The 27848-nt window shown below is 39.1% G+C and overlaps 1 protein-coding gene across 1 annotated transcript in view; it reads right to left on the bottom strand.

Moving 5' to 3' along the window:
• The window catches only part of LOC104528242 (CMP-N-acetylneuraminate-beta-1,4-galactoside alpha-2,3-sialyltransferase-like), a gene marked incomplete at its 3' end in the record, with an annotated part of 106056 nt that overhangs the window by 19384 nt on the left and 58824 nt on the right, over nt 1-27848 (bottom strand). Inside the window, exon 5 of the mRNA XM_029086007.1 lies at nt 19164-19256. Within this exon, the coding sequence (XP_028941840.1) occupies nt 19164-19256 (93 nt within the window). The remainder of the gene's footprint in view (nt 1-19163; nt 19257-27848) is intronic.

The following is a 27848-nucleotide window of genomic DNA, read 5'->3' as shown; positions in this document are numbered from 1 at the left end:
AGAGCCTCCCAGGCATGAAAGAACCTGTGGACATCCAAAAAGCTGGCAGCCCAATTAGGACTGTAACATTCCCATGCTGAGCACTTGTGATGAAGTCAGAGTTCCTGACAACACAAACACCACGTTTCAATGATTTAGCAAAGGCTGTCAAACCAACAAACCACTGCTGCTCCTCTAATTCACGGAACTGCCCTTCATGCAGAGATTTGGCGCTCCTGCTTCCCAGCAGCCATCCTAGAGCAGCACCTTAGGCTGCGTAGCCCTTACTTATTATCTTTCTCTATCCAAATGCAGGAGGAAAAAAAGCTGAAGTTAATCCTTTGCCTGCTTGTGAAGTAGACACCAAGGCTGTTACCTTTAGTCCTAAGCCATCTATAACTTTCTCGGACTATTTTCTCCTGAATAATCATATGACAAGACTGACTCAGAAATTATTTTGAGATAAGTTTTATCAGAACAGTTCAACCATTACCTTGTTACATCATTTGAAGGGACAGGCAGCATGAAGGATGTTTCTTCCACCTCTGCATGAAATTTTGTGCTTTAGTAACTCTCAGTGACTGAGGTAAACATTTTCAAAACAGGATACCCGGAGTTCAGTTTTCTAAATCAATTTAAGTAAAATAAGTCTAAAAAACCTTGGCCTAGATTTCAGAGCTATTGAATGCATTCAGCTCTTACAGCTCTGTAGCATATACAGCTAAAAAATCAGACTTTAAGGTAAAACATGGATATAGACTAAACTTTGTAAATGTTGGTTTAAAGTCAAAGATTTGAAATGGATCACAAAAGAAACCAGAGTCAGCTTGTTAAAATATATTCTTTGCATTTTTTCTTAGCACATTTATGCCACAGCAGTATAAAGCATCATGCACACAGCAAAGAATTATTGAGTTACGGCTTTATTGGGCACATTCTTCTCTCTGTTTTTAAATAAATTTTTAAAACTAATATTAATATTACACTGTAGTGGGGTATCCATGCCCACAAATGCCCCCTCTCTGAAGCATAATCCATAATGGATGCACTTTTAATAAGTGCCTTAGACATTGCAGAAATGTCACCAGAAGTACTAATGGACTATTAAATGTCTGCTATGAAATATACTGACTGCTTCCACATAGCTGTGCTAATGCTTATTTTCATACCTAATTCCTCGTGCCTGCAAGACTGTGACACACGCACTTTGAATATTGCTTTGGTACCTCAGCTGGCTTCCTTCCTTCCATAACTACTTCTTACAGCACTTGCAGGAGATGTGCTCCTTTAGAAAGAAATTAAAAGAAATCTATACTTTTCTGTGGCACAGATCCCAGCAGGCAGAGCTCTTATACTTGTAACTGAATTATTCTAGCTTCCCCTTCAGTATTCCAGATAACAAGCTACAGAGATAACTACTGGGCTTTTTTTTATTTTTATTTTTATTTTCATTACCCCCTCACGGTAGGCAAACCTAGATGATAAATTCAGAGTTGCATCAATTAAACTCATAATGGTACAAACAAGCACTGCAGAAAACACTGACAAACCACACTAAATGAGCACCTTACAAGTATTCCCATTATTAGTTTTTTTTTTATTTTCTACCTAGTTCCAAACTAGAGGACTGAAACACTATGCATAACTGACACAGACAAAAAGAAAACTGCTTCCCTTTCCCTGTGGCCAAAATGCTTTGCCATTTGTCTGCAAATCAAAAGACAACAAAGTAAGAGCTTCTCTCTCCTCCTCATCACCATAATTCAGAGCATCTGTAAATTAAAAGAAGAAATAGCAAAGGCAGCAAGGGATGTGACATTTAGAAATTTCCCATGAGGCTGATCCTTAATATTTATAGTCCCCATTATATTAGTACCATGGTCACTTTACAATGATTTCCATCATTGTTGTGCATTTCTGTTATGTGTTAACAAAATGTGGCTTTACTCCTCTGCAGTGAACAGCATTGTCCTTCAGAATGGTCACAATGTGTTAGACAGATTCCACCTCCCTCCAACTAATGAGCACAACTGAGAAATACAACATAAAAGCTGGTAGATGCTCTAACCTACCTTGAGGTCAGAGACCTTACAGCACATTCACATTATGTAACACAACATTGTGCAGGGACCTCAAGCTACTGCCAAGACAACCTGGCACGCATGCACTCACCACAGCATGTCACGCCGAGGTAAGAGCTTGGTCCAAAAAGCAGCAGAGCCACGTCAGAGAGAATAAAGCTACCCAAGAGACCTACAAGCTCTGGCACAAGAGCCACGGATGAGCTCCTCCTCCATCCAAAAGCAGGTTCATCCCCACGATTTCACGCCTAGAGTATGCACTATATAACATGCTGCTTGAACTTACCACATTCAAACTTGCAGGGTAGTCTGTTGCAACATCTGGCAGACAAAGAGTATGAATTCAAATCAAGTTTCTTTTCCTTCTGACAGACAGATGAGCTCTCTTCTGCCTCATCTTGTTTTTCTCCCTAGCCTCAGGTACCCTGATACAAGTATTAAATAATTTGGAATATTTTAATGGAAAGTATCATCTAATAATTCATCTTTGCAATTAAATCCACTATAGGCTTGCAAACAGCTTGTATGAGCTGTCAGAATGTTTGCAGATTTGCTTGGAAAGACAGAAAGATTTTACGCTTCACTTGACTAACAATTAAGTGGTTGGCAGTAACTGTCCACAGAGCCCTGCAGAGGCCAATAAGCCTGAATTTAATAGAGTGGAAAAGAGAGAGTTAGTGAAAGGAGGCAGATCTTGTCACTGAAAGTATGACAAGTGAGGAGGATGAACTTAACAGCGGTTTTACAAGAGACTAAAAGAAGCAATACAAGTGTAAACAAGAGGAGAAAGAAGCACATTACTGTAATAACACTAAAAAGAGAAAGCCCCAGCTCAGGGCTCAGCTATGTGAGGAGGAGGCAGCGTGATGTTCATAGATCAGTTCTGGAGCAGAATCCCATGGGTTATGCCTCTACATGGGTATACTCTTTGGGTTACATTTAGCAATCAGGTCTTGTTATTTAGCAACACAGATGCAGGACTTGCTGATTCATACAAGCCAACCCAGAACACGAAGTGTTTGGGTTCTCTTTTCCTGTTAAAGTCTTTTTTATTTACTGCCTGCAAGATTGCACTGAAGTTCCAGCCAAAACTCATTTCTGCTGTTTCCAATGTACATTCCAAATACAAAAAACATGGCACTACATCAAATGTTGAAGTAAGATCATTATCATCCAGCTGTCAAGCAGTTTCTACAGGTTCAGAGGCAGAGAGTAACAGTAATCATGAACAGTGGTTCACCAGAATGAGCTGACAAGTGTTTTCACACTTGTAGTATCACTCTGTAGTATCACAGCATGGTGGTCTGCAGGACAAATAGAAGGTTTTACCATGGAAGGAAAAGGATAGATAAAGGCAGTGGTTTGTAACCCCGGGGCTACCCAGAGAGGGCAGCATGCAGAGCTGCACAACAGGCAGAAAGATTCAGCACAGAAAGGGTGGAATAATCTTTTCCCAGCGGAATAATCCAGTAGCCTCCAGGGATGTTACTCACAGTATTCATCACAGTAGAGCCTGAGGACCAAAGCTGTGGTGTCCCATTGTGCTACACAGTATAAAACCACTGACCAGCCCATGTCATTCATTTAGACAGACAGGGGAAAAGCAACACAAATCTCACAAGTAGAGGGAACTACACAATGGTAGTAGTTATTTTAGCTCCAGAATTTGAGAAACAGGTTTAGGTCAGAACAACATGACACAGTATGAAGAAAGTAAGGCAATTCTACAAGGATAACTCTAACAAAACACTGTAATTTAAGAAAATCTAGAAAGTTCTAAGGTGGCTGTAGGCAATAAAGACCTTAGAATACAGATGTAAATGAGTCAGTTCAGTAATTTGGCAAATTTAAGGAAGTTCAGACTGAGAAGCTGAAAAGAATTCCACAGTCCAACCACCTTCAGGATTTGTTTGAATTTCTTGTATCTATTTAGCTGTTGCAGCTCTTTAAACTTTCCTAAACCCAAGGTGACCTTTAAAAAAAAACAACAACAAAACCACCAAAAAATAAAAAACTGAAAAATCTGCCAGCACATACAAACATATTCTAAAACATGCTGTCTGGAACAAACAGTCTTCAGAACAGGGCACCAATTAGTCTCTCTAATAAACCTACAATGAGTCTGCTGGGAAACAAATTAGCTGATTTCATTTCAGCAGAGTGAAGGTGTCTGTCATGCTCCAGGGGTGCTGTGAACTGTGGGGTCTTTTCCTGAGCAACCCTTACTGGAAGCCCACCAGTTTGTACCTGCCAGAGGGAACAGAGAGCTTTCCAGGGCTTGAGAGGCAAAGCTTTGCACTGGACTGCTACAAATCAGTGAAGTACACCCTCCCGTGTCCCCGGGCTCCCTTCAAATGTCTCCGAGAGCAAGAACCCTCTGGACCACCAGCACATGCTCTCTTGGTCTTATCTGCTGCCTCTGAGTTTGCCTGTTCCATCCCATCCCTTCTTGCTTCCTAAAACTAGAGAATTTTTAAAGTGGAAATTTATCATAATTATATAAAGTCAGGATTTTAAATACAAAGGTAGAAATACAGAAGATTACATACAAATAAACAAACAAACATAAAACATAACTCTAATCTATACCTCACAACATAATAAAACTGCTTCCATTTTCACCACCCCTCCTCTAAAATGCCTGTACTCAAATTTATGTGAGAGCCACATACCCACGATTCAGTTACTTCACCTTCTAGTACACTTAGTCCTGCCATCTGACAAGTGCTATCTAGAACCAGCTGCTTCAACATGGGATAGCTGGAGATCCAAAACTCCCCAAAAAAGCTGAGGAGAGACCTGTCTCATGTTCTCATCTGTGTCATTACTGTACTTTGAGGGGTCTACAGACAGCTAAGCTCAGCTAGGAAACAGTACAACTAGGACTTATGCACACTAAACACACTTCCTGATACAGGATTTACAAAGTGCTGTAAAAGACTTAAAAATGCTGTGAACAACAAAGGTTCTTATTTTATTTAGAAAAAAAGTAAACAGAGATGTAGCCCAAGAGGAGTAAAGGAGGGCTACATCCTACACAATCTGTGTGCTCCATCCACACGGAAAGGCAGATGGAGCCAAGAGGAGAGCTCAGGACAAACAAGAGAGGGAGGGAAGTGATCGTCTTGCATGAGAGGAGCCAGGCCAGGGCTGTAGCATGGAGCAAATCCTGGAAGGCAGAGACAGGGAACAGGCATCTTCCTCCCTAGGCCTGCTGTGAAAAGCAACATTATGGAGTCAGAGGATTGTAGTTTTTACACTTGGCTTCCACGGTCAAGACAAGCCTCCAAATCTAGCAACTGATTAAATTAAGAGATCGACGCCAAGTATATTCAGAAGATTCAATTTCATTAATTTTATGCTTTTGTTTTGTAGCTATTTCCAAGCTATTGATCAAGAATTTAAACTGTGATTTGCTAAAGAAATCAAGTTGTTTTTTTGAAATTTTGTGTACTGGTCTGACAAGCAGAAGATGCATTGTAATCTAGAAAAAAAAACCCACACTTAAATAAAATGTAGCAGATGAACCTTCTCAACACCTGCAAACTGGGATAAGTTTAGAAGCCTCCACTCTTGCGTGTCTAAGTCTTCAGATGGGCTGACATGCCAGGCCTTGGGTATTAGGAAGAAAATTCAGCAGCAGCCAAAAGTCAGTGCCATGCTAAAAAAAATAAGAGAAGCGAGAGATTCCCACAACTCTAGAAAAACCTTAAGTGTTCTCATACTTAACACTGATTTTCCCACTTAATTTTTAACTTGTTAACAGCTGCAGAGTGGTCATGATGAACAAGCTGTTGAGGGCTCTTCCTAGGCCAGATGTCTTGGACACTTACAGGTCATCTCCCATACCAAGGCAGAAGGCCACGTCAGTGATATCTCCAGATAATGGGCAACTCTGATCATTACTCAGTTGATCAACTACAGGCAACAATGCCTTGTGCACTTCTAGAGAAGCCAGACAACTTTGTTAAATAAAGTTAGATCTAGCAATCAGTCATTTTGTCCCCAGGAACCTTTTCCTCTTCCATTTCCTCTCATGCTTTTCACCTCTCCTCTGCCTTTTATTGGGGTTCTTACATTTTCAGAGAGTCCAATTTCTTTAGATTAGCTAAAGACAGGATTATCTCAGAATAAACTGCCCTCCTGGTATCCCTTTATTCGAATTACTGGATCTTCTAACTGTTTATCATAAACCAACACTCAAATATTTTGAGATCTTAACTGAATAAAGACAGTTCTATCAGTGAAAATATTTACAGTAGCCTAACTAATTGAGCCTGATTTCAGCTTCCTGAATCTCATTATGGTAAACTGGGCACTGCTGTGAAAGAGAAACAAATAGGAGATGAATAAAAACAAACACATAGAAACACAAACAACTCCTTAGAGTGACATTAATAATGACAAAAAATATGTCAAAAACATCCCTTTGATTGGCATCTGTCAAAACATCTCAGCGGTTCATTACGGCATGGACACTGTTCAGATGGAGACTGAATGTGCAACAGCCAGCACTGCAAATCTCACACACCTCTGAATTTTTAAGTTAATTACTCTGTATCTTAGAGCACTCCAGACATGGCTTGTTGCACAGGATTTCTCTCGTGTTCCTCCCGGACAGCCTGGAACCATCACTGTTTCCTCGTTCTCAGAGAGCGCAATGTCTGGCAGCTCATTATGCAGAATTAAGTGCTGCTTCCCCTCTGCATTTTCTGTTCAACAACCCACAAGAGATGGCAAAACACTGGAAAGCAAGTCCTATTAATATGAAGAGAAAAAAAACCACTCAAACTATTAGCCCTATTTCCTCTCATTTCCTGTCTGGACATGGTTTAGGAGTCCTCCAGTTACAGCAAATCCTAATAATGCAGTGCTGAAGAACGAAGAATCTGCTTCTCAGAGAGCAGACAGAGGAGATCAGCACTGCAAACCTTCCCCCTGCAGCCCCATAAGCAGCAGATGGTAGACCTGGAAGGAGTGAAGCAGAACAGTTCCTCCTTTCTTCTTGGAAAATATGACACTACTTTCCTGCTAAAATACCTTCCTTATTGAGTACAGGTGGAAAATTTTGCTGGTTGAGCAGGACAGATCTTCTGCAAGGAAGCCATGGCAGAGCAAGGCCAACTACTTCCTTACAGACATGTCTATTCAGCCAAGTTTCTTTATCCTTGATAGATGAAGAAATCCTACATGAAATCAGCAGTCACTGAGCAGAAGTAAACAAGCCTAGCATTTATAAACTGTTTGGTATCCTGCTGTTCCCTAAATAGTTATTATTACCCAGGAGATCAGATCTGTCCAAAGGAGAAGAAATGCCTGGTACATGTGCTGACTGAAATCCCCAACAAGGGAAAAAAACAGAGAAAGTTTGTGGTTTTCTTATTATAGTTTTATTTGCTTAAACCAGGACCTGTAAGCATACTTTGCCTCCTTCAAATTCTGGACATCCTTTCTCAACCATTTCAAGAGCAGCAGGAACAAGTCCAGTGAGGATGGACTGAGTGTTGGCCTGTTTAATCAGAGCTTTGGGACCAGCATCTTCCTCTGCAGATGCCTAAATTCCACAGACACTGTTTAAGAAACAAATCAAAAGCAAAATGAGCTGGCCAGCACTGGCTCTAAGGAGTTGCCTGTTTTGCTCCAGGTTATATTAAGACTGCGTGGAGCTGTATACCGTAGCTTTAAATACCTACCCATCCATCAGGTTACACATTTACAAACAAATTCTTAAAATATAAACAAAACTTGCAGAGCAGATCTATGCTGTGCTGCTTATCCCCAATTCACTGCCTGGTGAAGCAGATGGTGTGGCTTTGAACATCCCTGAGACCATTCCAAAGCTGGGAGTTTTCTTTCCAAAATGGAGCTGGAGATCCTCCCATCACAACAGCCACTGTCCTATGGACTTGCTCATGCTGCAGGTTCAGGGTCAGCAGTGTCTGGCCAGCCCGGGACAGCACATCACAGACCCCAGTGATGGCTGCAAGGACAAGGAAAGCCATCATGTCCCAAAGAGCTTTTTCCCTTCCTTGTCGTTTTTAGGCAACTTTAACACTATTCCACTTTTCCTGAAGCATTCATAGAAACTGTTTATATTTGGAACAACTCATCCATGGGCCAGTTTTCACTCTCAGTGTAAACCTTCTGTAATTTAAAAAAAAAAAAAAAATTCAAGCCCATAAACAAACACTCCTGGTGGCTAACGCAGCATCACCTTCCACTAAAGACAGCAGAGATTCCGTAACAGCACACTCCCTTTTTTTTAGGAGAGCAATAGGTAAAGCATTGTGGTTTTGTGCACAGGCATATTTATATATTCTTCTGGCTTCAGGGTCTCTGAGATCCTGCAGAAGGTCACAGATATTTAAACCTGTTTCATTCCTAGATAAATTAACTCATTTCTCAGGAATCTCTTTATCACAGTGGCATCACTTTCAGCAGTGCAATTCTACATCTATTCCTAGATATGCCCTGGTGTGAACATGAACCTAGGCTGGCAGAGCTGGTAAACAGATTAGAAACATGCTAAAACTGGCGTGACAAAAATGTCAACTTAGAAAGGGGAAATCATACAAGCCTCAAATTTATTTTTCTTCATAGTTTTTCCAAGAACAGTACAAAACGTTATTTGGAATGTACACAATTCTGAAGCTTGCATCAGTTGTTTAAACTTGGAAGAATAACAAATTAGCATGTTAGATGCAATGATTTTCAGGAAAATCACAATAAACCACTTCTCTTCAGAGACGTGGATGCAGTTTTTCTGGTTTACAAGCTGGACACTGGAGTAAGCTGCAGTCCTGACTTGCAAGTTCCTGTGCAAGTAAATCAATGAATCAAAGTGCTTCAGAGAGAAAGACATGACGTTCTTAAAGGTATGGCAGACTACACAAAAAGGAAACAACCTCCTTCTGAATGCATAAATCTTGAGAAATTTATCAAAATAGAAGCAGAATTTAAAAATATAGTGAGTAATACTAGTGAAATATGTTATCCCATTGCAGTCAGCTTCACTGCAGTATGTGGTAATGCTCTTGCCTTCATTTCCATCGATACAAGTGATGTGGGTTGGGTCAAACCAGTGAGCAAGCTACTGTGATCCCTGACATTATTACAACAGTTACAGCATTGCTTCCATAATATCTAGCAATTACTTTATGGATTTTATTTTGCTGCATAGCTAGCTTGGAACTATAGAAAAAGGTATCAAGAAAATAAGTGACAAAGGAGCTCATGCTGTTCACACTGCAGTGGAGTCAGAGCTTCTACAGTAGTATCTGAACAACGTTCTCAAGTGACTTTTCACGTCGATACAAAGAGAATTTTTAATCTTTCCAGTTTTTACCTTCATTTGCCTAATGTAGAGTTGGAGGATTCCCCAGACTGTTTCTAATTTGGCTTAATAATCTTGCATAAATTATCAGACTTGCTTTTCATCCATATTTTTAGCCAATGTACACTGGCTTGGTGACAGCATTTGCATGCACTGACACTCCTGAAACTTTTCAATAATAGAACAAAGTGTGACAGTAAGAGAGGAGGCAGAAAAGGTAGAAGAGGAAAATAAATTGACTTGAAATCTACCCAAAGATAGGAAATTTGATGAAAACTGACAGTAAGGAGTTCAGAAGGAACAATTATCCACTCTTGAACACAATTTAGAAAACTCTGAGGGAAGCTGCACGCTTTTCTATGGCAAAGGAAATAACTGGTGACAGACAAAGCCTCAGAGACACCAGGGAACTTCTTGTCGCTCTGGGGAAACGATGGGCTGGATCAATAATGATGAACTTTAAGACAGTCAGAGTTTTAATAAAAAGAGAGATACTGAAAATCCATTTCTTAGAGGGATGTGAGGAAAAGAAAAGAAGGTAAGACATGCATATCAAAACCACAGTGGTATTACATCCACTGCTTAACTTTCATGCTCACGGATATTTTTTGTTTGTTTCAGTGAGCATGAAATGATATTTTCGTTCACTCAAATGCATTTAGATCCTCAAGCAATCTTTGCTGCAAGATTTTTCCTGAAAGTTAAACATTCTTATTGGTATAGCTTTAGAGCAGATGGGCCACAGCAGCAGAGACCAAACACACATGCACAATAAAATATGCTTACTCGGTGGCATGGATTAAGTTTTTTGTTTCTATTAGAATCATAATGCTCACGCAAATATGGTTATTTATTTGCACATTTACAAAGCTGACCCTTTTTTTTGGTTAAAGTTCATAACTTAGAAATATCGATAGTATTCTGGAAAACAAAAAACAAAACAAAAAATGCAAAACAAAACAAAAACCCTGTCCTCTCCCCACTCTGGCATAAGATGCAGTGTACTCATACTGAAGTGAGAGCACATATGCTCTGCACCTTTTTTGAAGCCAGAAAGGCACACGCTCAGTAAGGTCCATGTGCCCATATTCTAGCTTTCATCCAACAGTTTCACTTAATCCAGAAGTCACGAAAAGGAATCTGAAGACAAAGTTTTCAGGCACAAAGCCTGCACATCACATGGATTCTCATACATTTTAAATTTTTTTATTTAACTCTTAGGAGAGGCTCATTATGAGCATGAAAGATTTCAGCTCCAAAAATGGATCTGATGTAGAATCTACTGTCATGATCAGCACACAGGAATTCCATGTACTACTTGGTTCATTTTTTTAAAGATTAAAAAGTCAACATGGGATAGAGAGAAGAACCTGCACAAACTGAAGGTGAAACCAGATCCCTACTTCTGAGCAACAGCTCCCCATATCTGTGTCCTGGTGCTCAGGCTGGCTTGTGGAGTTTTAGCCGTCCTGTCACCTTAGTTCTTCATTCCCAAGCTGCACCCTTGGCGGGGCTGGTAAAATGATTTGGTAATTCCATAAACTGGATCAGTGAACTGATCTGGACTAAAAATAATCTTGCACAAAATGAGTAGATGGATGGGGGAGGGAAAACTCATGTTCGGACATAAGGATTATTGTACTTATCCAGTTAATTGCACTGTCGGCAGACAGTTACAGTAGCTCAGGTACTGGAGCATCACAAGGGGCAACATGAACTCCTTAAGCCAAGTGCCATGCAGAAAAGGGGATCCAGACACAGAACACAAGCTTTTTTTTTAATCTACTCCAGCATTATGCCACATCTATTTCAACCTGACTGCAGCAGCATGCACATCTTCAGAGGCTGCCAGAAGTGAAAAAATGAGCTGTTGCCACCGAATTTTGTTTTTCAAGTATGAGCTCCAGCTGGTTAATTGGTGCTGTGAATTTAAGAGTTAGCCGTGAAGTTCTGTGTACACTGTTTCATCTGCTCATCCCTGGATCTTCCTGATCATTGCTCTCTACCAAAAAAACCCCCCAAAAAACCCCCAAAACAAAAAACAATGCAGGGAAACTGTCGAGGAGAAATTAGCTATTTGACCACACTTTAAGTGGAGGTTTGGTTGCCACTGCTTTGGTACCAGATGTTTGCAACACTCTGAACGTGAGTTATCAAATATTGCCTCTTAATCCCAGCCTCCTCCTGCAAACAAGGCAAGTGGAAGGGACCGAAGCAGACAGGGTGTTGTGAAGAGTAATCCAATTGCCCAGTTATAAATAGCAACAACAGCTCAGAAAACAATCCTAGTTTGAACATTAAAAGCAAGTGTCTCCTAAAACACTGACTATGCTATATGTTCACTAAAGTACAGCCAGCTTGGCAAAGTATTTTGTGAGATAACATACTTTTCACCTTTAGGCAGAAGTGTGAGAGATTTAAGTCTCTGAAATACACACAACAATACAAACATAGGAATTATACCTATTGCATATACTCTGACCCAGTTCTGTCACTCAAAATCTACATTAATATATATTTTTAAAAATCATCCTCTTTGTAAGTGCCTTCAAATTGTATATAATATCCAACACAGTAACTGCAGAGGTGAAAAACTGAGAACACTCCAGAACCAAAATATAAATTGAGAAAAAAGGCACTACTTCATAAAAACCATAAGGAAAGGAAGGTGGAGCAGTGTAAAACGTTCCCTTTGCCAGAGTGACAGTGGGTCAGCAGCTGATCGCATCAGAACACGTATTACTGGAAAAGCCACTGGGGAGGTGCTGCCCAGACACCAGAAGTGATTTGAGGAGCATGCGTGTGTTGGCTTGCGTGTTTGTTTAGCCTGAGTTTTACAAAACACAGAGGAAGGAGGTGACGGGAGGTAAACACGAGCAGCGGCATGCTCTGATGCCCCAGGGACAAGCCAGGCACTGAACAGCTTGGAAGCTTGGAGAAGCGGGAAACACTGATGGTTTAACTGACCAGAGCGTCATCAATTCCTCTTTCATCCCTTCTTTTCCCTCCAGTGAGTCCTGAACTCCCTTAGCCAAAGTTAACCAAGGAACTGAGGGAACTAATGATGTTCGGCACTGCCCAGGAGAAAATACATCTGCATCAATTTGTCCCTGCAAATTCAAACCTCAATAATGCAACAGCAAATATTTCCTCCTCCTTTGCTGTGGGGACAGGCAGAGTAAGCAAGATACAGGATCTGAGGGGAGATGTGATGTACTCGTACACCTCTTAAAACCCTTTTGGGCACTAGCACATACAAAGTTCTTTACAGTTGGGTTTACAGGAGTTGTGATTACAGCAGTTACTGGGACACAAAACATAACTCTGAGCTGTGAAATAATCTCTGCCACCATTGCACACTATTCCTGAATGCACACGAACACAGCAAAAGACTTAATGAAGGGACAGGGATTTGAGTTATCCTTGTTCCTAGAAGAGGAGCAATCTTATTTTGAAGGAAAGAGGAAAGTCTTTCTCATAGCAGTGTCTGGCACACAGGGACCCTCACTTCAGTGTAAGACTTTTCTTTTTCCTTGGATGCAAGCCACTTTCACAGTTCAAATTAACAAAATGAACCACTTCAGTGTATTTCAGAATAACATGTACATTATACACGTATTTAGAAGAAAAAAACCTGCCCTACTATCAATAACTAATTCAGTATATATATATACAATTTTATATATCTTAAAAAAATTAAGAGATACTACCCACTGCACCTGAAGAGACTGCAAAATATCCAGCAGATGGATCACACTACAGTCAGGGAACAGTTCTGAATTCCTCAGCAGCAAACTAATTATCCAGTCTATTTCTTCAGTGAGCTCTCACAAACCATGTGAAGCTGCCATCTTTTGGCTTCCTCTGCTCTCCTTAAATAGTTAATCACAAAGGAAGCAGCTGTCACCTGCTCTGACAGTCTCTAAGCACTGAGCTCAGGCCCTGTCACTTCAGCACAAGCCCATGCTGGGTACAGCAGTAATTCATGAGGCACCGCGACAGCCAAACATGAATCAAGTCAGTTCTAAGCAGAGAGTTAACAATTCTCTTTTAAAATTTTTTTTTTTTTCTGAATATCTCATTAAGAAAGCAGGAAAGCACAGAATGGAAAGATGCTCGTGTGCTTTTAAGAGGCACAGCTTCGTAGAAAGGAATATGGAAATGAATGGGGAAGTATTTGGCATGAGGGGACCACATACTGAAATGATCCCAATCCTCATTAAAGCCCTTGCCTAAAGCTCCAGTTCCACCTGAAGCCCCCATCTCCCATTTCCATGTATGAAATCTCTTTGGCATGTAAGAATGCTTTTTTTCCTAAAGCACAAAAGCTGCATAAACTATACCTGCAGGACAGCAATGGCAAAGAAAATTTTGCCAAGCTCTGGTATCAAGGAGACAGGAGTCTGCTCTGTACACACTAGAGAAAGGCCTTCTGAGCTGTCCTAGCTATACGTGACTGGCCTGTGGAAGTGGAGAAATGCACAGGAGTCTATGACCTACAATATCAAGGGGAACTAAACATCAGAAAAACACATAAGAATGACTCTAGAGAAAGCCACTGAAATTCCCGTGTCTGGCATAAATCTGTGCTACGTGTTCCCCACTGATATGAAAGCTTAAAAATGTTGAATTTTATGTACAAAGAAACAATTCAGCATGAAAATATAAATGCAGGGGAGTTTACAGGGGAGTTGGTTTTCCTCAGAATGGAGAGTAGGCTGCTATACTGAAAAATAACAAAAAAAAAAAGTTAGGGATGTGACAATTGCTAATTGAAAGTTTGCATCAGAATAATCAAACAAACCAAACTGATTTTGTTTCTGAACTGACCCAGCAAAGAAGTTTGTGATTCATGTATGTAAGACTCTCTCTTAGCACCAATTCACTAGAAAGATATGTTTATGATCATAACCTTGATTCTAAAAAATAGACTTACATATCTGAATCATAAATGTTAAATTCACTGTTTTGGTCACAACACCTATACACTTGTTGTATACTGAACTTCCCCTTTCCCTCTTATTCTAAAACTTCTTCAGATAAAACTCTTTATCTTTCTTTAGATAAGTCTTTCCCATGTTCTCTTACTAAACACAGATTCACAAGTCTGAAGGCTGCAGACATTCCCTCCCTATTTACTACCTCCTCTAATTTCTAGTATTAGCTGCCAGCTTACAAGAGCTTGTGGTTGGAAAACTGTCAGTAGCTGAACTGTCCCAGGCTGGCATGTCAACCGCAAACCGTGGGCAGAGGTCTCCTTTCTCATTTGATAAAAGAATAGAGCATAGAAAGAGAACTGTACACTGACTGCATCGTTTCCACAGTAAGGCCAGACACGCAGGAGACTGCAGTGTTACCACTGCAAACACAAGTTAGTGCCTTCTACAAAAAGGTCAGAGCATCAGCTCCAGACTTGTAGGTGATCTCAGACCTACTAAAAATAGTCTAATTCACTGAACAAAGACCTACTGATGCCATTTTACCAAAGACCCTTGTCATTTTGTTTGTATCATTCTGAAACCAGTAACCTTACTTCGGGCACTGTGAGTCATTATCTGCTGTTGCGAGATTTACAAGAGGCAGAATCACATTGTCCTGGAAAGTGAAAGATCTAATAACTCCTTTGGTTACAACGAGCAGTAGATGCAGCCCAGCGAGCCAGCTCCTACACTGAGATGCAGTACTGAGATCATGCATCCATTTCTCTTGGTGGGGAGCCTCTCTCATGAATCAGATTACAACATGTTTTTCTGAAGCTATGCCAGTCTGCCTTTAAGGCATAATAATTAAAAAACCTGCAACCAAAACAAAACAAAAAACCAAGCATGGGCACAATGGATTAGACCAAGCATCCATTCAGCCCCATACTTGATGTATGTGTCCACTGGCCAATATCTTAGTAAAAAGCCTAAGAAACAGGGGATATATAAAGCTGCAATTGTCCCTCAACATCCATTTAGGTTCCAGCCTCCTGTAACTTAGAGATTTTCTTGTTTGTTTGTTTTTTTTTTTTTAAATCTTTTGCCAACTATGAAACTCATTCTCAGAAAAATGTAATGAAATAGCACTTCATTTATTTTAAACCTGGTGCACAATATTTACATTTAGTACCTCTGAATCTTGTACTGAGAGAAGCAATCACCTAAACATCTTCCCCATGCCATTCACTATGTTACACACACTTATCAATACCCTCTGCCCACTGCTCCACCTCAAGCTAGAAAGTCTAAGTCTATTCAATCTTTCTGAGCATGAACATAGCTCCAAGTTTTTGCTTGGTCCTTATTACCATCATATATACCCAATTCTTATAGATATGTTTCAAAATTAGTTGAAGAGAATTAGAGATGTTACTGAAGATAGAGGTGCACGGGGAATTTATACAGTGACTTAACATATTTATGTGTTTTCTGCATTTGCCTCCTGATATGTCAGTGGTCTTTTAACCATAGCTGGTCAGTAAGCTGCAGAACCATCCACAGTAACTCTGAGATTTCTTTCTGGATTTCCAAGTCATAACTAAGTCCATCACTAAGTATGTGCTGTCAGATCAATCTTCTCAACAAACACTACCCTACATCTACCAGAACTGAATTTGGCCTGCTATTTTGTTGCCGCATCGCTTAGCTCTGTGAGATCCCTGACGTTCCTCGCAGTAAGCTTTTGGTCTTGCTACCTGGAAAAAAATGTGTCAGCACTTTATTATCCATCCTCTAGATAGCTTATGAGCACTTGGAAAAGCAGAGATCCCAGCACATGTTCTCCAGAGGACTCCAGGGTTAACATCCCTGTACTGCCCAATCTTCTTATTTTTTTTCCATACAGTTTCCAATCTTTATCTAGTCACTACCTGACCACTACAGGATTACACCAGTTTAATTTCCCAAAAGTCTCTGAAAGGCCAAGTATTTGGTTGTTGAGGGTTTGGTTTGGTGGTTTTTTGTGGTTTTGGGGGATTTTTGGTGTTTTTTTGTTGTTGATTTTGTTTTTAGAAATCCAGACATATTGTATTAGTTAAATCACCTTCATCAAATGCTCATCCAGTCATTCAAACAAAATGAGCAGATGCACAGGGCGGGACTTCCTGGTGCAGAAAACAACTTGACTCCTCTCTATTATCGCTTTTATTCCCGTGAACAAACACTAATTCTATTCTTTTTATATAGTTTCCACCAAGATGCCTAATATAGAAACCAGGCTCACTCTTAGTTTCCGGTTTCCCAAATGTTCCATGGCCCCTCTTGAAAAGCCTGTCATGTTTACTGCTTTTCATTCTTCCATTCTAAGGCCAATTTAAGCAACAATTATACACAACCATGTGCAACTCAGCAACTTCACCGAGTTCTTTACAAAGTGAGAACTTTCCTAGCAATTCATTGTGCCAATTTGCTCCGAAATGTCAGCCTTCTCTCAGCTTCCCCCAGCTTGTCCCCCAGAAAAGAAGACTCCATGTGGGAACTGTTCTGCAGTGAATAGCTGCTACAGCTTTACCTTCCCTAAGCTCACGTGGAATAGTATGATAATCTATCAGCCCATCGGGATCTCTGGCAGGCTTTCTGCTTTTGACAGTTAGACAAAAAGCTTTATTATTTTTGTATGCCTTTATAAAGTTGTTCCTCAACATTTTTTTTGCCTACCTCATTATGGTTTATATTTAACCTGCCAAAGTTAATGCTCTTTCCTATTCTCCTCGTTTGGATACAACTCCTGCTTCACAAAGATGACTTATTCTAGGAGCCTTGTTTACTTTACTGTTTAAGCCAGTCCTTGTTCATTTTTGTGGCTTTCCTTCCACCTCTTATTTCCCCTCCCCTCTTGGACTTTTACCATCAAAACTGGACACAGTATTCTAGAAGGCTAGGGTTGTGGGATTTCAGGGAGGTTTGGGTTTTTAATTTTAAATCAGTGCTACTCACAAAATTTCTCAACTTATGTGTGTACATATGAACCTGAAACAGCATTTCAGCTATATTTTGTTGAGATTGCATTAAGCTTTCTCTCTCTCTGTTTCCAAGACAGAGTTTTTCTATCTTGAAGGTATAATCTGCATTTGTTCCTCCCAGATGTCTTATGTCATATTGGATGTATTAACATATATTTTGTTGGACTGTAGCCATTTAAATCAGGCAATCCAGATTGTTCCCTAAAAGTAACCAATCCTTTATTTAGCACTCTCCAATAAGCATATAATCTGCACACTTAACCTAGGATTTTTTCCAGCTGAGATTATTAATGTAGGCATCAAGCATTGCTAGAATGAGAACCGATTGACTGAGGAACCCATTAAGAAAAGAAATCACCAAAACCAACAATAATGAAAAAAACCCCCACCCCCAAAAAATCAAACAAAAAACCCCCTTAAGTTTAGTCTTTCCTTACCAGCAACCACATTCTGAGATTTCTTAGGGCATTGCTCTTTAATTGTGTAGCACTTGCTTATGCTTGGTAAAGTATGAACTCACATTTTTACCATTAAAGAAGCACTTACCAGGGATAGTTACATAATCTGAAAAATATTTGTTCTATCTCAACTATTTCCATCATATTTTGCCTATTTACATTTAAAATTGCACTAAAAAGTCAGGAAACTTTAGAATGGGAAAACATTTATTCATTTTATTCATGCTTGAAAACAGCCAAACCAACTTTATCCAAATAATAAAAAAATGTAACAAAAACACACATTTTATGGCAAAGACCAAGCCTGAAAAATGTCAGCCACAGAGATGATGTTTTCCTAATGATACGAGCAACTGAAAACAAAAGCTAGAATAAAAGAAGTCATGCAGCTCAAATTCTTAAATCAACAGGCAAGCTAATTTGGCTTTAAGAGTACTAAATACATTAAATTATGACACCTGGCTTGGTAATATTAACTTTGCATAGTTCTTTGAGTACAAGAGAAGTTTCATAAGAGAAAGAATCTTAAGTGTAGCATGGAATTCTTTGCAGAACTACCGATCATCTATCCTTACACCAATCCTAGGTAAAATAATGAAATGTCTGACACTGAATTCAAAGAATAAAGAATTAAAGGACATCCTGGAAAAAATGACAACCTTACAAACTCCTTGAAACACAAAAGCCACATAGTGCACTAAAGAAAGCCATAAGATAAACTGAAAGAGAAGTTTTGACTGATCTTTTATGGTTACATTCCTCATTTCTGAGAGCTATCAAAAAGTACTGTAACTTCCCACCCTTTCAGAAGGAAACAAATTCTGAAGAAACTAGTAACACTTCAGCTAACAATAACTTTTCAACACAGTAAGATGCACAACTTGATAATGACATGTCTTAGGAAAGACTCTGGAAAACACTTTCCACTCTTTGGAAAACACTATTACAAAGCCTCCAGGCACCCGTGGGATGCTTTACTCTGTTCTCCCAAGAAAAACAAAAAACGATCACAGTTTTCTACTCCAGGTAACTTACTCTGTTGCTTCATGACTTACCCTTCCTAAGGACTGCATCATCTGGTACCAGCAGTGAGCGTGACCACACATATGTATTATTCACTGACAATATAATTTGTTTTATTACTCGACACACAGAACTCTACTCTTTGAGCAAGCTCCTAGTCAGACTAAAATCAATTAAGCTGTTGCCACTGACCACTCAAACAGCCCAGATTTTCAATGCCAGTCTCCCCCTGAACCAATCAAGTGACAGAGTAATGACACTTTTCAAGACAACCTCTGCACATTATCACCTTGAAGGATGAGAAGTCATCAGGGGAAGAGTGAGAAAAAAGTCCAGTAATTACTTACTTTGGAAAGATGACACTCATGAGCGCTGATGCATAACCAGGCTTGCACACTCCCTCAGAGAAATTTGCATACTTTGATGCCAATTCTGGAGGCCTGTGAAAAAATAAGTAGAGAGTCAGGACTCCTGGCTGTGAGTTGGCTTTTGCAATCATCCAAGTTATTTTTTTCCTTATAACTTTTCTCAAAACCAACTCTGAGGAATAATACAAAATGCAGATAGGTATTTATTTGTTGCAATACAGCATCACAGGAGAACAACAAACAAAGGACAATGTCAAGAGATATCTGAAATACCACTAAACCACTACTTTTGCTGAAAGATTTTCATACCTAGGAAGGTAAAGCTCATGGAAGAAAAATATCAAGATATCATTTTAGACTCCAATCTTTTAAAAGGAAGAAAACAAACAGCACTTTGCTTTGGCTATTTTTCTAAAGTATCATCAAAGTAAAAATATAGAAAAGTATTATTTAGAGTATTATTTAGGAGATACCTTTCAAGCATTTGAAACAAACTGCCAAGCAGTTCTGACAGGTTATCATCACAGGATGCGTGCTTTCATCATTTGGAACAGATGACATTGCTGCTGTTCTGTTGAGATGTGTCTTAATTCAGCTTCCTTAGTGATTTGGGGGCTAAATTCAGAATATTTGGTGTTGGGTTTTTTTTCATTTAGTTTTTATTCAGAAACAAGAGTAGCAACTCAAGATATTTAAATCTACTACATACTTTTACCATAGATCTCCCAAGTGACCTGGAAAAACCATTTACTTTTATTTGTGTCCCTATTCACCACAGGCAAAATTTTTACATTCATCCATTTAATGAAAACATTACAAGGGTTAACTCACTTGGACCTTCCAAGTAACATTAGATACCTTTATGTCAGTCACAGAATGAGAATGATTAATATTCCTTAGAAAGACAAAAAAAAAAAAGGTGCATTTACAGTTATCAGTTACATGCTCAACATTCAGTGGAAGTTGCAAATGTTAACTACTGCAAAGAGTCGATTGATAATATTGTATTTGCTACATCATTTTATTAGTAGTAGGCAAGTAATGAAAGTTCTTTTCCTACATGTCAACAGTAGGAGTCAAATGAAGACAACAGTACAGATTGACAGAGTGGATCCACAAAAATCATTTTGAAGAGCCCATTATTACACAACCACTTTGTTTTCCACACATTGCCAACACGTATGAACATCACCAATATCCGTTAACTAGCAAACAGCTGCTAAATGTAATGAGCACGGATTCAGAAAGTTTCAAGCAAGTGGACCTCTGAGTTGAAGACAGGGTCCTGGAGGCATTGTGAGCAGTGCTGCAAATAGAACCCCAGCTGGCAAAATTATGTATCTAAATGACAGTAACTCCATGATAGCAACTGTCCTACTTGTATTGATTCTGGGGTCGCTTCCCAAGAGATCACTAGCCAGTTCCAACTGGGTGATCAACAGATGGACAGTTAATTTTATAATTAGCCCCATAAAGTACAAAACCTCCTAAATTTATAGTTCTTAAAGAATAAAATCTACTTCTGTCGAATAAAAATCTAAACCTTCAACAGCTGGAAAAGGAAATAAACTGGAGAAAATAAAAAGTCACTGTAAGTATTTAATTTCTTAAGAGCTTTGCAGATTAAAAGTACTAGAAAAAGCTTAAGAACATGGACCGGATCCTAATTCTGCCACAGGCACAGGTTTCCTGTATAGTTTCAGTCAAAACATGTAATATTTTATCATCATAATTCCTCACCTATAGGATGGCAGAACAATACATTTGACTATTTACACTGTCAATTATTTACAGCAAAGTTTAGATTTCTCTAAATATGTTATATTGATATGGAGAGAGATACAGGTGTAACATTGTCTAGCACAACCCAAATGCACGAGGTCGGTTTCCACAGGTGGTATTGTAATACATATCTCCAAATAAGACAGATGAGAAAGCATCTAAGATGTGAGCATCTAGAAGTCTGAATCCCAAAGACTTGCACTGAATGATTTGTGTTCTAACTCCAGTCAGCATCTCTTTAGAACCAGGCACAGGAAGGAAAGGCCTGTTGCTGGCAAAACAGAAGGTTTTAATGGTGCTAAAATATATCCCCTTCTGACACAGTCAAAAGGGACAGCAGGGTGTACAGATCACAGCTTGCTGTAGCATTTCAGACATGAAGTAGTGTGGGAACTCTTAATCTTTATCAAGCAAACTTAAATGTTGCTGGATTTTTATTGTTTAAGCAACATACAGAAACCCCTAATACCAAAATCTTAAAAACAAGTAGAAAGCAACTGGAATTTATTTGCAGCCACCAAGGTAATGAGTCATTGCTGGCAAACTTGTATAACTATTTCAACAGCAGGCCTTTCTCAAATGACCTCAGTGGTCACACAAAGTATCTTGTGCCACAAACACAGGCATTTTCCTCTTTTCTGATTTAACAGCACTTTCATTATCAAATTAAAATGTCACTCAGATGCCCATCATGGTGTTTCATGAAAAGAATAGTAGGCTGAAACCCTCATGCATTTGAGTGGCACAGAACGCCAGGCAGAGCCGCATACTGATGGTGGAGCTGTCAATTACAAAACCCACAAAGATACTCGGAGCTGCTAAAGCCCGAGGGGCTGAGCTGTTAACATTTCTTGGGTGTGATGAAGTTCATGATCCAGAGCGCCAGAGGCAGAACAATTCTCGTAAGCCAATTGTAGCTGCCACCTCGTATCATTCAACACTTGCTCTCCTCCTTTCTTCTAGCTACATAATGAACCAGCAAGCTACAGAAAACAGAAATGGGCACTCTACATTTTAAATCCATCTAGGGCCACATTTTATTTATTCGATTTCTTCAGATTACACATTGCACACTGTCATTACCAGCACACTCAGGACAATAAACCTACACTAGGTGTAACTCAAAGCAAAACATTTAGAGTAAGGCTGGATACAGCCTGGCTGTCTAGTATTCTGCTACCTCATGAAGCTATCCAAGCTAACATCATTTTAGATACATAAACTTGCTTTATAGCTTTTTTTTCTGCAAGATTCACAGATCTCACAGATTGCTCTTCCATAAATCAGACTGCAAAACACCCTGTCTGAAGTGTCCCATAGAGAACTATATATTTTTCAAATAAATTCAGCTTTGTAAAATCACACTTCTGTTAGTAGGTACACAGTTCTGTAAGAAAAAAAGTATGCAGAAGTGAAACGTATGAATAAGCATCTCCGTCACATGTGATGACAACGTACTTTTACACTGCTGCATGTAATGCTAATTCCTTGATTATGTTTCCTGTTTCCAAATGGAAGAAGCACTATTACTGAAAGTACATTCTGCAAAGGTTGCCTGACAAATTACCAAAACATGGTGCGCAGCATTACAAGAGCTTATGTTGGATACTCCTTTTATAATCCTGAATGCTGCTTACAACAGATGGGTCAAGAACTATGCACCAAACCAAACAGTATTACTTTCTTAGTGCTTTACTAGTAAATAACTTCATCTCCCTCGCTCCATTACTGTGCCTGGAATCCAAGAATCACACAGAAAGCTGTTGAGGTAAACCAGCCAGGGCTATCCTGACTAACAAAGGTGCAAACCTCCTCTACATCTTCCAAGTCCAAGCACATCTATTCCAGCTCCTGATTCTCATGCTCCTAGTTACAGGGAGAGCACCAATTTGTCTGAGGTAGTTAAAAAGCTAGTGGATACAGCAGAAAGGATATGATTAGATGACACTGTGGACCCTTAAATTTTGCTCACATTTTGTGCAAGAAAAACTCGCTAATACATTTTTTCAGAATAAATGAGGGAAACAATTCATAGTCAGTAACTGTAAACATCTGCAGTTGTTTTTAAACAAGTACCTGCATGAGGGTGAAGTTAAAGGGAAGTAATTGGCTCATTCCACTAAAAAGAAAATGCACTCTTGTTTCCCCCCCCACACACTTTTCTCCTAGGAGATTAGCAGATATCTTGAATTCTTAAGATTTTCTGTGCTTCTCTACACTGTTATGTGAACATCAATCTTAAGAAAATTTCACAATTTGGATAAGTTAAAAATCCAGCTGCTTTCAGAGGATTTAGAAAAAGTAACAAGATTTTTCCCTCTGCTTGCATTTGGCAGATGTGTGCCTTGTAATCTCAAATATGAAAACGTCACCATGGTTAATTCCTTCATCGTGTCTTGATCATGGACAGCATGCCACCCTCATAGGACTGGAATCTAAATCCATTTTAAAGAAAGAAATTAGTAATACAAACTCAGTGTTTGGACTACTAAAAAAAATGTCCACAACTAAGCTCAAGTAATTGAATATTACAAAATCTACTTTAAGAGACAGATTTTGCCATTTTGTCTTCAACATAGAATTTAAATTGTGGGTTGTAAAAAAAACTTCATCTGCTTGAGAGCATCTTGTTTGAAGACTGACTTCTCTTGCTGTTACTCTCGCACACAAAATATATGTACTGATACGTTTCTGAAACAAGGGAAAGGAGTTCTTTGGCAACGTGCTCTCTAGGTTGACCCTTCGCCTTGGAGTTTTCTCTTTCTTAGGTCCAAAATAACCCGAGTCTTATACCTATACAGCAGCTCTACAAAGTGTATGTCATGATGCCTGAAGAATGATAGGAGACGTGATGAGAACATGAAAAGACAGGCATGTAAAACGTAGTGATTATAATGAAGTTATATTCAAACAATATTACGAAGTAATTTGGCAGATCAAAAAAGGGCAGATCGCTAAATCAAAGCAATTGATGCTGAGACCTCATATCTACACCACGTGACATTCAGGGTGTTTTATTTTAAATAAGACTCCAGTCAGATTCCCTAGGCCAGATGCATCCATCACATACATATATGGCTCAATGTTGGCCAAAAGACCAAGTTTTAGTTTGGACTCTAAAGTCCCCAATTAAACATCACTGCATTTTGTAGACTCCTGGAATAATGCTCTCCATTTCGTTTCCCCCAGATAAGCCCAGGGTGACATTTCTGTCAGCGTACAGGAGAAACAATTATGGGATTTGCTTCAAAATTGCACAACTACTCCCAATGAGACACTAATGAAGACACAATCAGGGTAGCTAGGATATACATTTATTTAAATTTTTATTAAAATCAAAGGGTGACAGATCTTTGAATGGTATTTGTTTCATACATCACATATAGCCTAATAAATAGCTTCCAGTCCTCAATATGCTTTTTCATAACATCTCATACGCTTGTAAAGCAGCAAATCTTATTTGAGGGGGGAAAACCCTGAAACCAAAAACCATAAACCAGCCCTCCCCTCCCAACTGGCAAGGACTTCTATTAAAGAGACGGATGAGAAAGTAAGTGCCACATCAAATCCCCCCTTCACTACAGACTGTCAGCCTCACAGCAAATACAACCAATTCACTTAAGGGCATGGGAAGTCACCTTTAGCAGGTCTGGTGATGCAGCTCCTTTACTCTCCTTCAGTTACTGCTGTTAAGTCAGAGGAAGAAAGGTCACTAACAACAACAGAGGTCATTAACAACAGCAGCCTTCACCTATATAGTAGTCAATTCCCATGCACCAGTAACAGCAAGGGACTGAAAAAATGTATTTGCACATCTGACTTTAAGTACAGTCATAATCACCATGTCATTTTGACAGGCAGAATCTCTTTGAGTGCAAGACACTACAGAAAAAAGAACTGATGAACCCTCCTCTTGGTACGTAGCTGGAGCTCCAAGTTCAACAGGAACGTGGTGTGGGTTAGGAAACATTGAGACAGAAGTTTAAGTAACTCTGATTACAACTTTGTTGGAAGTTTCCAAACTTGGAGTCAAAGAATTACACGCCTGATCATGTGATAGTCACTATTTTTCTAGTTCCAGCTGAGAGAAAACTAAACAAAAGAAAGGAATGAGGAGACAGAAAGAAGAGGAAAAGCAGAATGCTTACACTGAAAGAGACAGGAAATGCATCTATCACACTATAGCCAGCTAAGTAGATGTAAATATTTTCAAATGTTACTGCAGCATGTAAGCAAATTCCTCAGAGGTTGTATGATCGAATACGAGCAGAGACGGACCAAATCCCTCTTTCTAAAAAGATATGATGCATACTAAAAAAAATGTCCTGTTCCGCTTCTCCACCAAGAATTGTGGCTTCTCATGAAATTAATTTCTTAACAGCGAAGATAATCAACACATACTTTTATTTATTTATTCAGACTACTCAAGAACACCAGCTGAAGAAGATTAGGTTACATTAAACCAGCCCAGGAAAACAAAGTTTTAAAGACATTCCACCAAAACCCATGACCCACTTCCACAGCCCTGAACAAAGACACAACAGGAAACCAACACTACTCTTTGGGAAACGCACGTATTGCGGGGGGGCACTGACAGCTGAAGTCCACTAACACTGGCAATGCCGTTCACCCTTTGTGAAATGTTGTCTGTCTTTGCATGAACACACCGAGGAGGTTTCCATCAGCAAAAAAGGCACGAGGATCCTACTTCCTTACTAAATTCCATTCCTGGTCTTTGACATACTAGGGAGGAAAAAAAAGACAAACAAACAACAAAAAAACCTCTTCCCATCCTGGAATTAGACCACTAGGCAGAAGAAGGAATTTAAGATGAGTCTCAGCAGTGCTAATTGCACAAACATCTTAAGAAATACAGCTAGAAGTGATCTGTGCATCAGAACAGACTACTTTATTGTATCATCTCTTATAGTTCACAGAATCCAACAACCATGCCTGGAACATCTCAATTAATAACCCTTTATCAACTCCTAAAAAAGTGTTGGGATCCTTGTGGACAAAAGAATTAGAAGTTGTCAAGCTAGAAAGTTTTTGTTTGCTTGTTCTAAATAAGTAAATAAAGAAATTAAATGCTGAATTTATAAAATCAGATTCAAAGGATGCAGATAAAACATCCAAGAGAAGATCATGGAACATTTTGTATGTGACCTCATGCTGCACAGTCCTCCAAGAACTGAGTAATACCCCTGATCTCCTTTGTTTTTTAATAAACTTTCTCCTTTTTTAAAAAAAATTCTGTTTCTGGTACAGCTTACCTTTAAGACTAGTAGCACAGAGAAAAAGTAGAATTGTGTTCAAAGAGACCAATAAGGAGTAAAGAAAACAGTCTATTTGAAGGTTTGTGTTTTTAAAGAAACATGGAAAGGAGAAAACAACTGGCTGACATACCAATTGTTAGACTAAACAAAAAGCATGAAATACTGAAATTTTATTTTAACAGAAGGCAGCTGTTTACTAAAGAAAGAAAAAAAAAATGAAGATGACTGCTCCCTGAGTTTTCAACTATTTATTATTCTTTGGACAAATAAACTTGTAACTTAATGATCAAGTAATTGCTGATAATAAACATAATTCCTGAATGTATATTATTAGACTTTTACCTATTCTAGTTTCCTAAGATCCAAAATTACTGGTTTGCTCCTCAGTAATAAGTATCATCATTCTGGTTTTACAGATAAAAGACAAGGATGACTAATGGAGGATAGTTACTTTTTTGGAGATGGGGTGTGTTAGGATTCACTTAGGAGTCAATAAAAACTCTCAGCAGTCAATTAGGATTCCGACTTCAACAGCTTTCTGAAAGAACTGTCTAAAGAATGTCTAAACAAACTCTATTTCCCCAAAGTCAGAAATGATATTGCTCCCCAATATTAGAACATGTAATTCTCAAAACTTGCAAGAGTTAAATGCTGTGATTCTCTATTTAAATACCTCTCAAAATTCACTGTTAGCACAATGGCGATAAGAAGCAAACCAATTAAAAGTCTGATGGGAAATAAAATGCTCACCTATCACATCCACTTTTGAACAAACAAAGGAATGCAAGAAGATAAATTGAAATGTTGTAATTTTGTTGCTGTAACCCTTAAGTCTTCATCACCAACCCTCATCTGTTAAATCTACAACCGGGCAATGCTTTCTTTGGATCGGGAATGGTGTTTTTCTATTTGTCGTGTAATGAATCCAGCAGTGTAGGTCCAACAGAGAAAAGCAAGTGCTAAAGAGATGAGAATAAATTATTCAACCCAATTAGAATCCAGGAATCCCCTGCTCAGACTAGTAGGAATCGATACTCCCTCAAAGCCTACAGCTGGGGGAAAAAAAAGATCAGTTAAGAATTCCTGAAGCCTCATAGCCGTATTTACAGTTTTACATCTGTGGATACTACAGTTCAGTAGATTTGAATGTCAAAACCCAGTGCTTAGCAATTTTAAATGCCAAATGAGAAAATCAGTTACATTAAGGTTTTAATCACCAAATCTTCTCTCTGAAAAATGTATTTCATTTCAAGGCAGAACACAGTCAGGCTATGGAACACTCCATTCCAGAGAAACTCAGAGTGTTTAGCTAGGTGTGAGAGCACACTGGCACCGTACAAGGCTATGGAAAAGATCAACAGTAATTTATTTTTCACTATTTCCCATATCATCAGAACATCAACCAAAATTATCCTAAAGACAGTAAAACACTGACAGAAGGAAGCACTTCTTTCATATAATATGCAGTTAATCGGTAGCTTTATTTGCATCTGTATGTTATAGAAGCCAGATGTATAGATGGGCTCAAAAGCTATTAAGAGGTCTCACAGCATCCTCAGCTTGGCAATGCCAAAGCTTCCTCTCCTTGGAAGCTGTAGAGTGACAC

This window comes from Antrostomus carolinensis, unplaced genomic scaffold (genome assembly GCF_000700745.2).
Source record: "Antrostomus carolinensis isolate BGI_N321 unplaced genomic scaffold, ASM70074v2 scaffold16487, whole genome shotgun sequence".
In the NCBI taxonomy this organism is placed as follows: domain Eukaryota; kingdom Metazoa; phylum Chordata; class Aves; order Caprimulgiformes; family Caprimulgidae; genus Antrostomus; species Antrostomus carolinensis.
The sequence above is the reverse complement of the archived record's forward strand: the minus strand, read 5'-3'. Positions and strand labels throughout refer to the sequence as shown.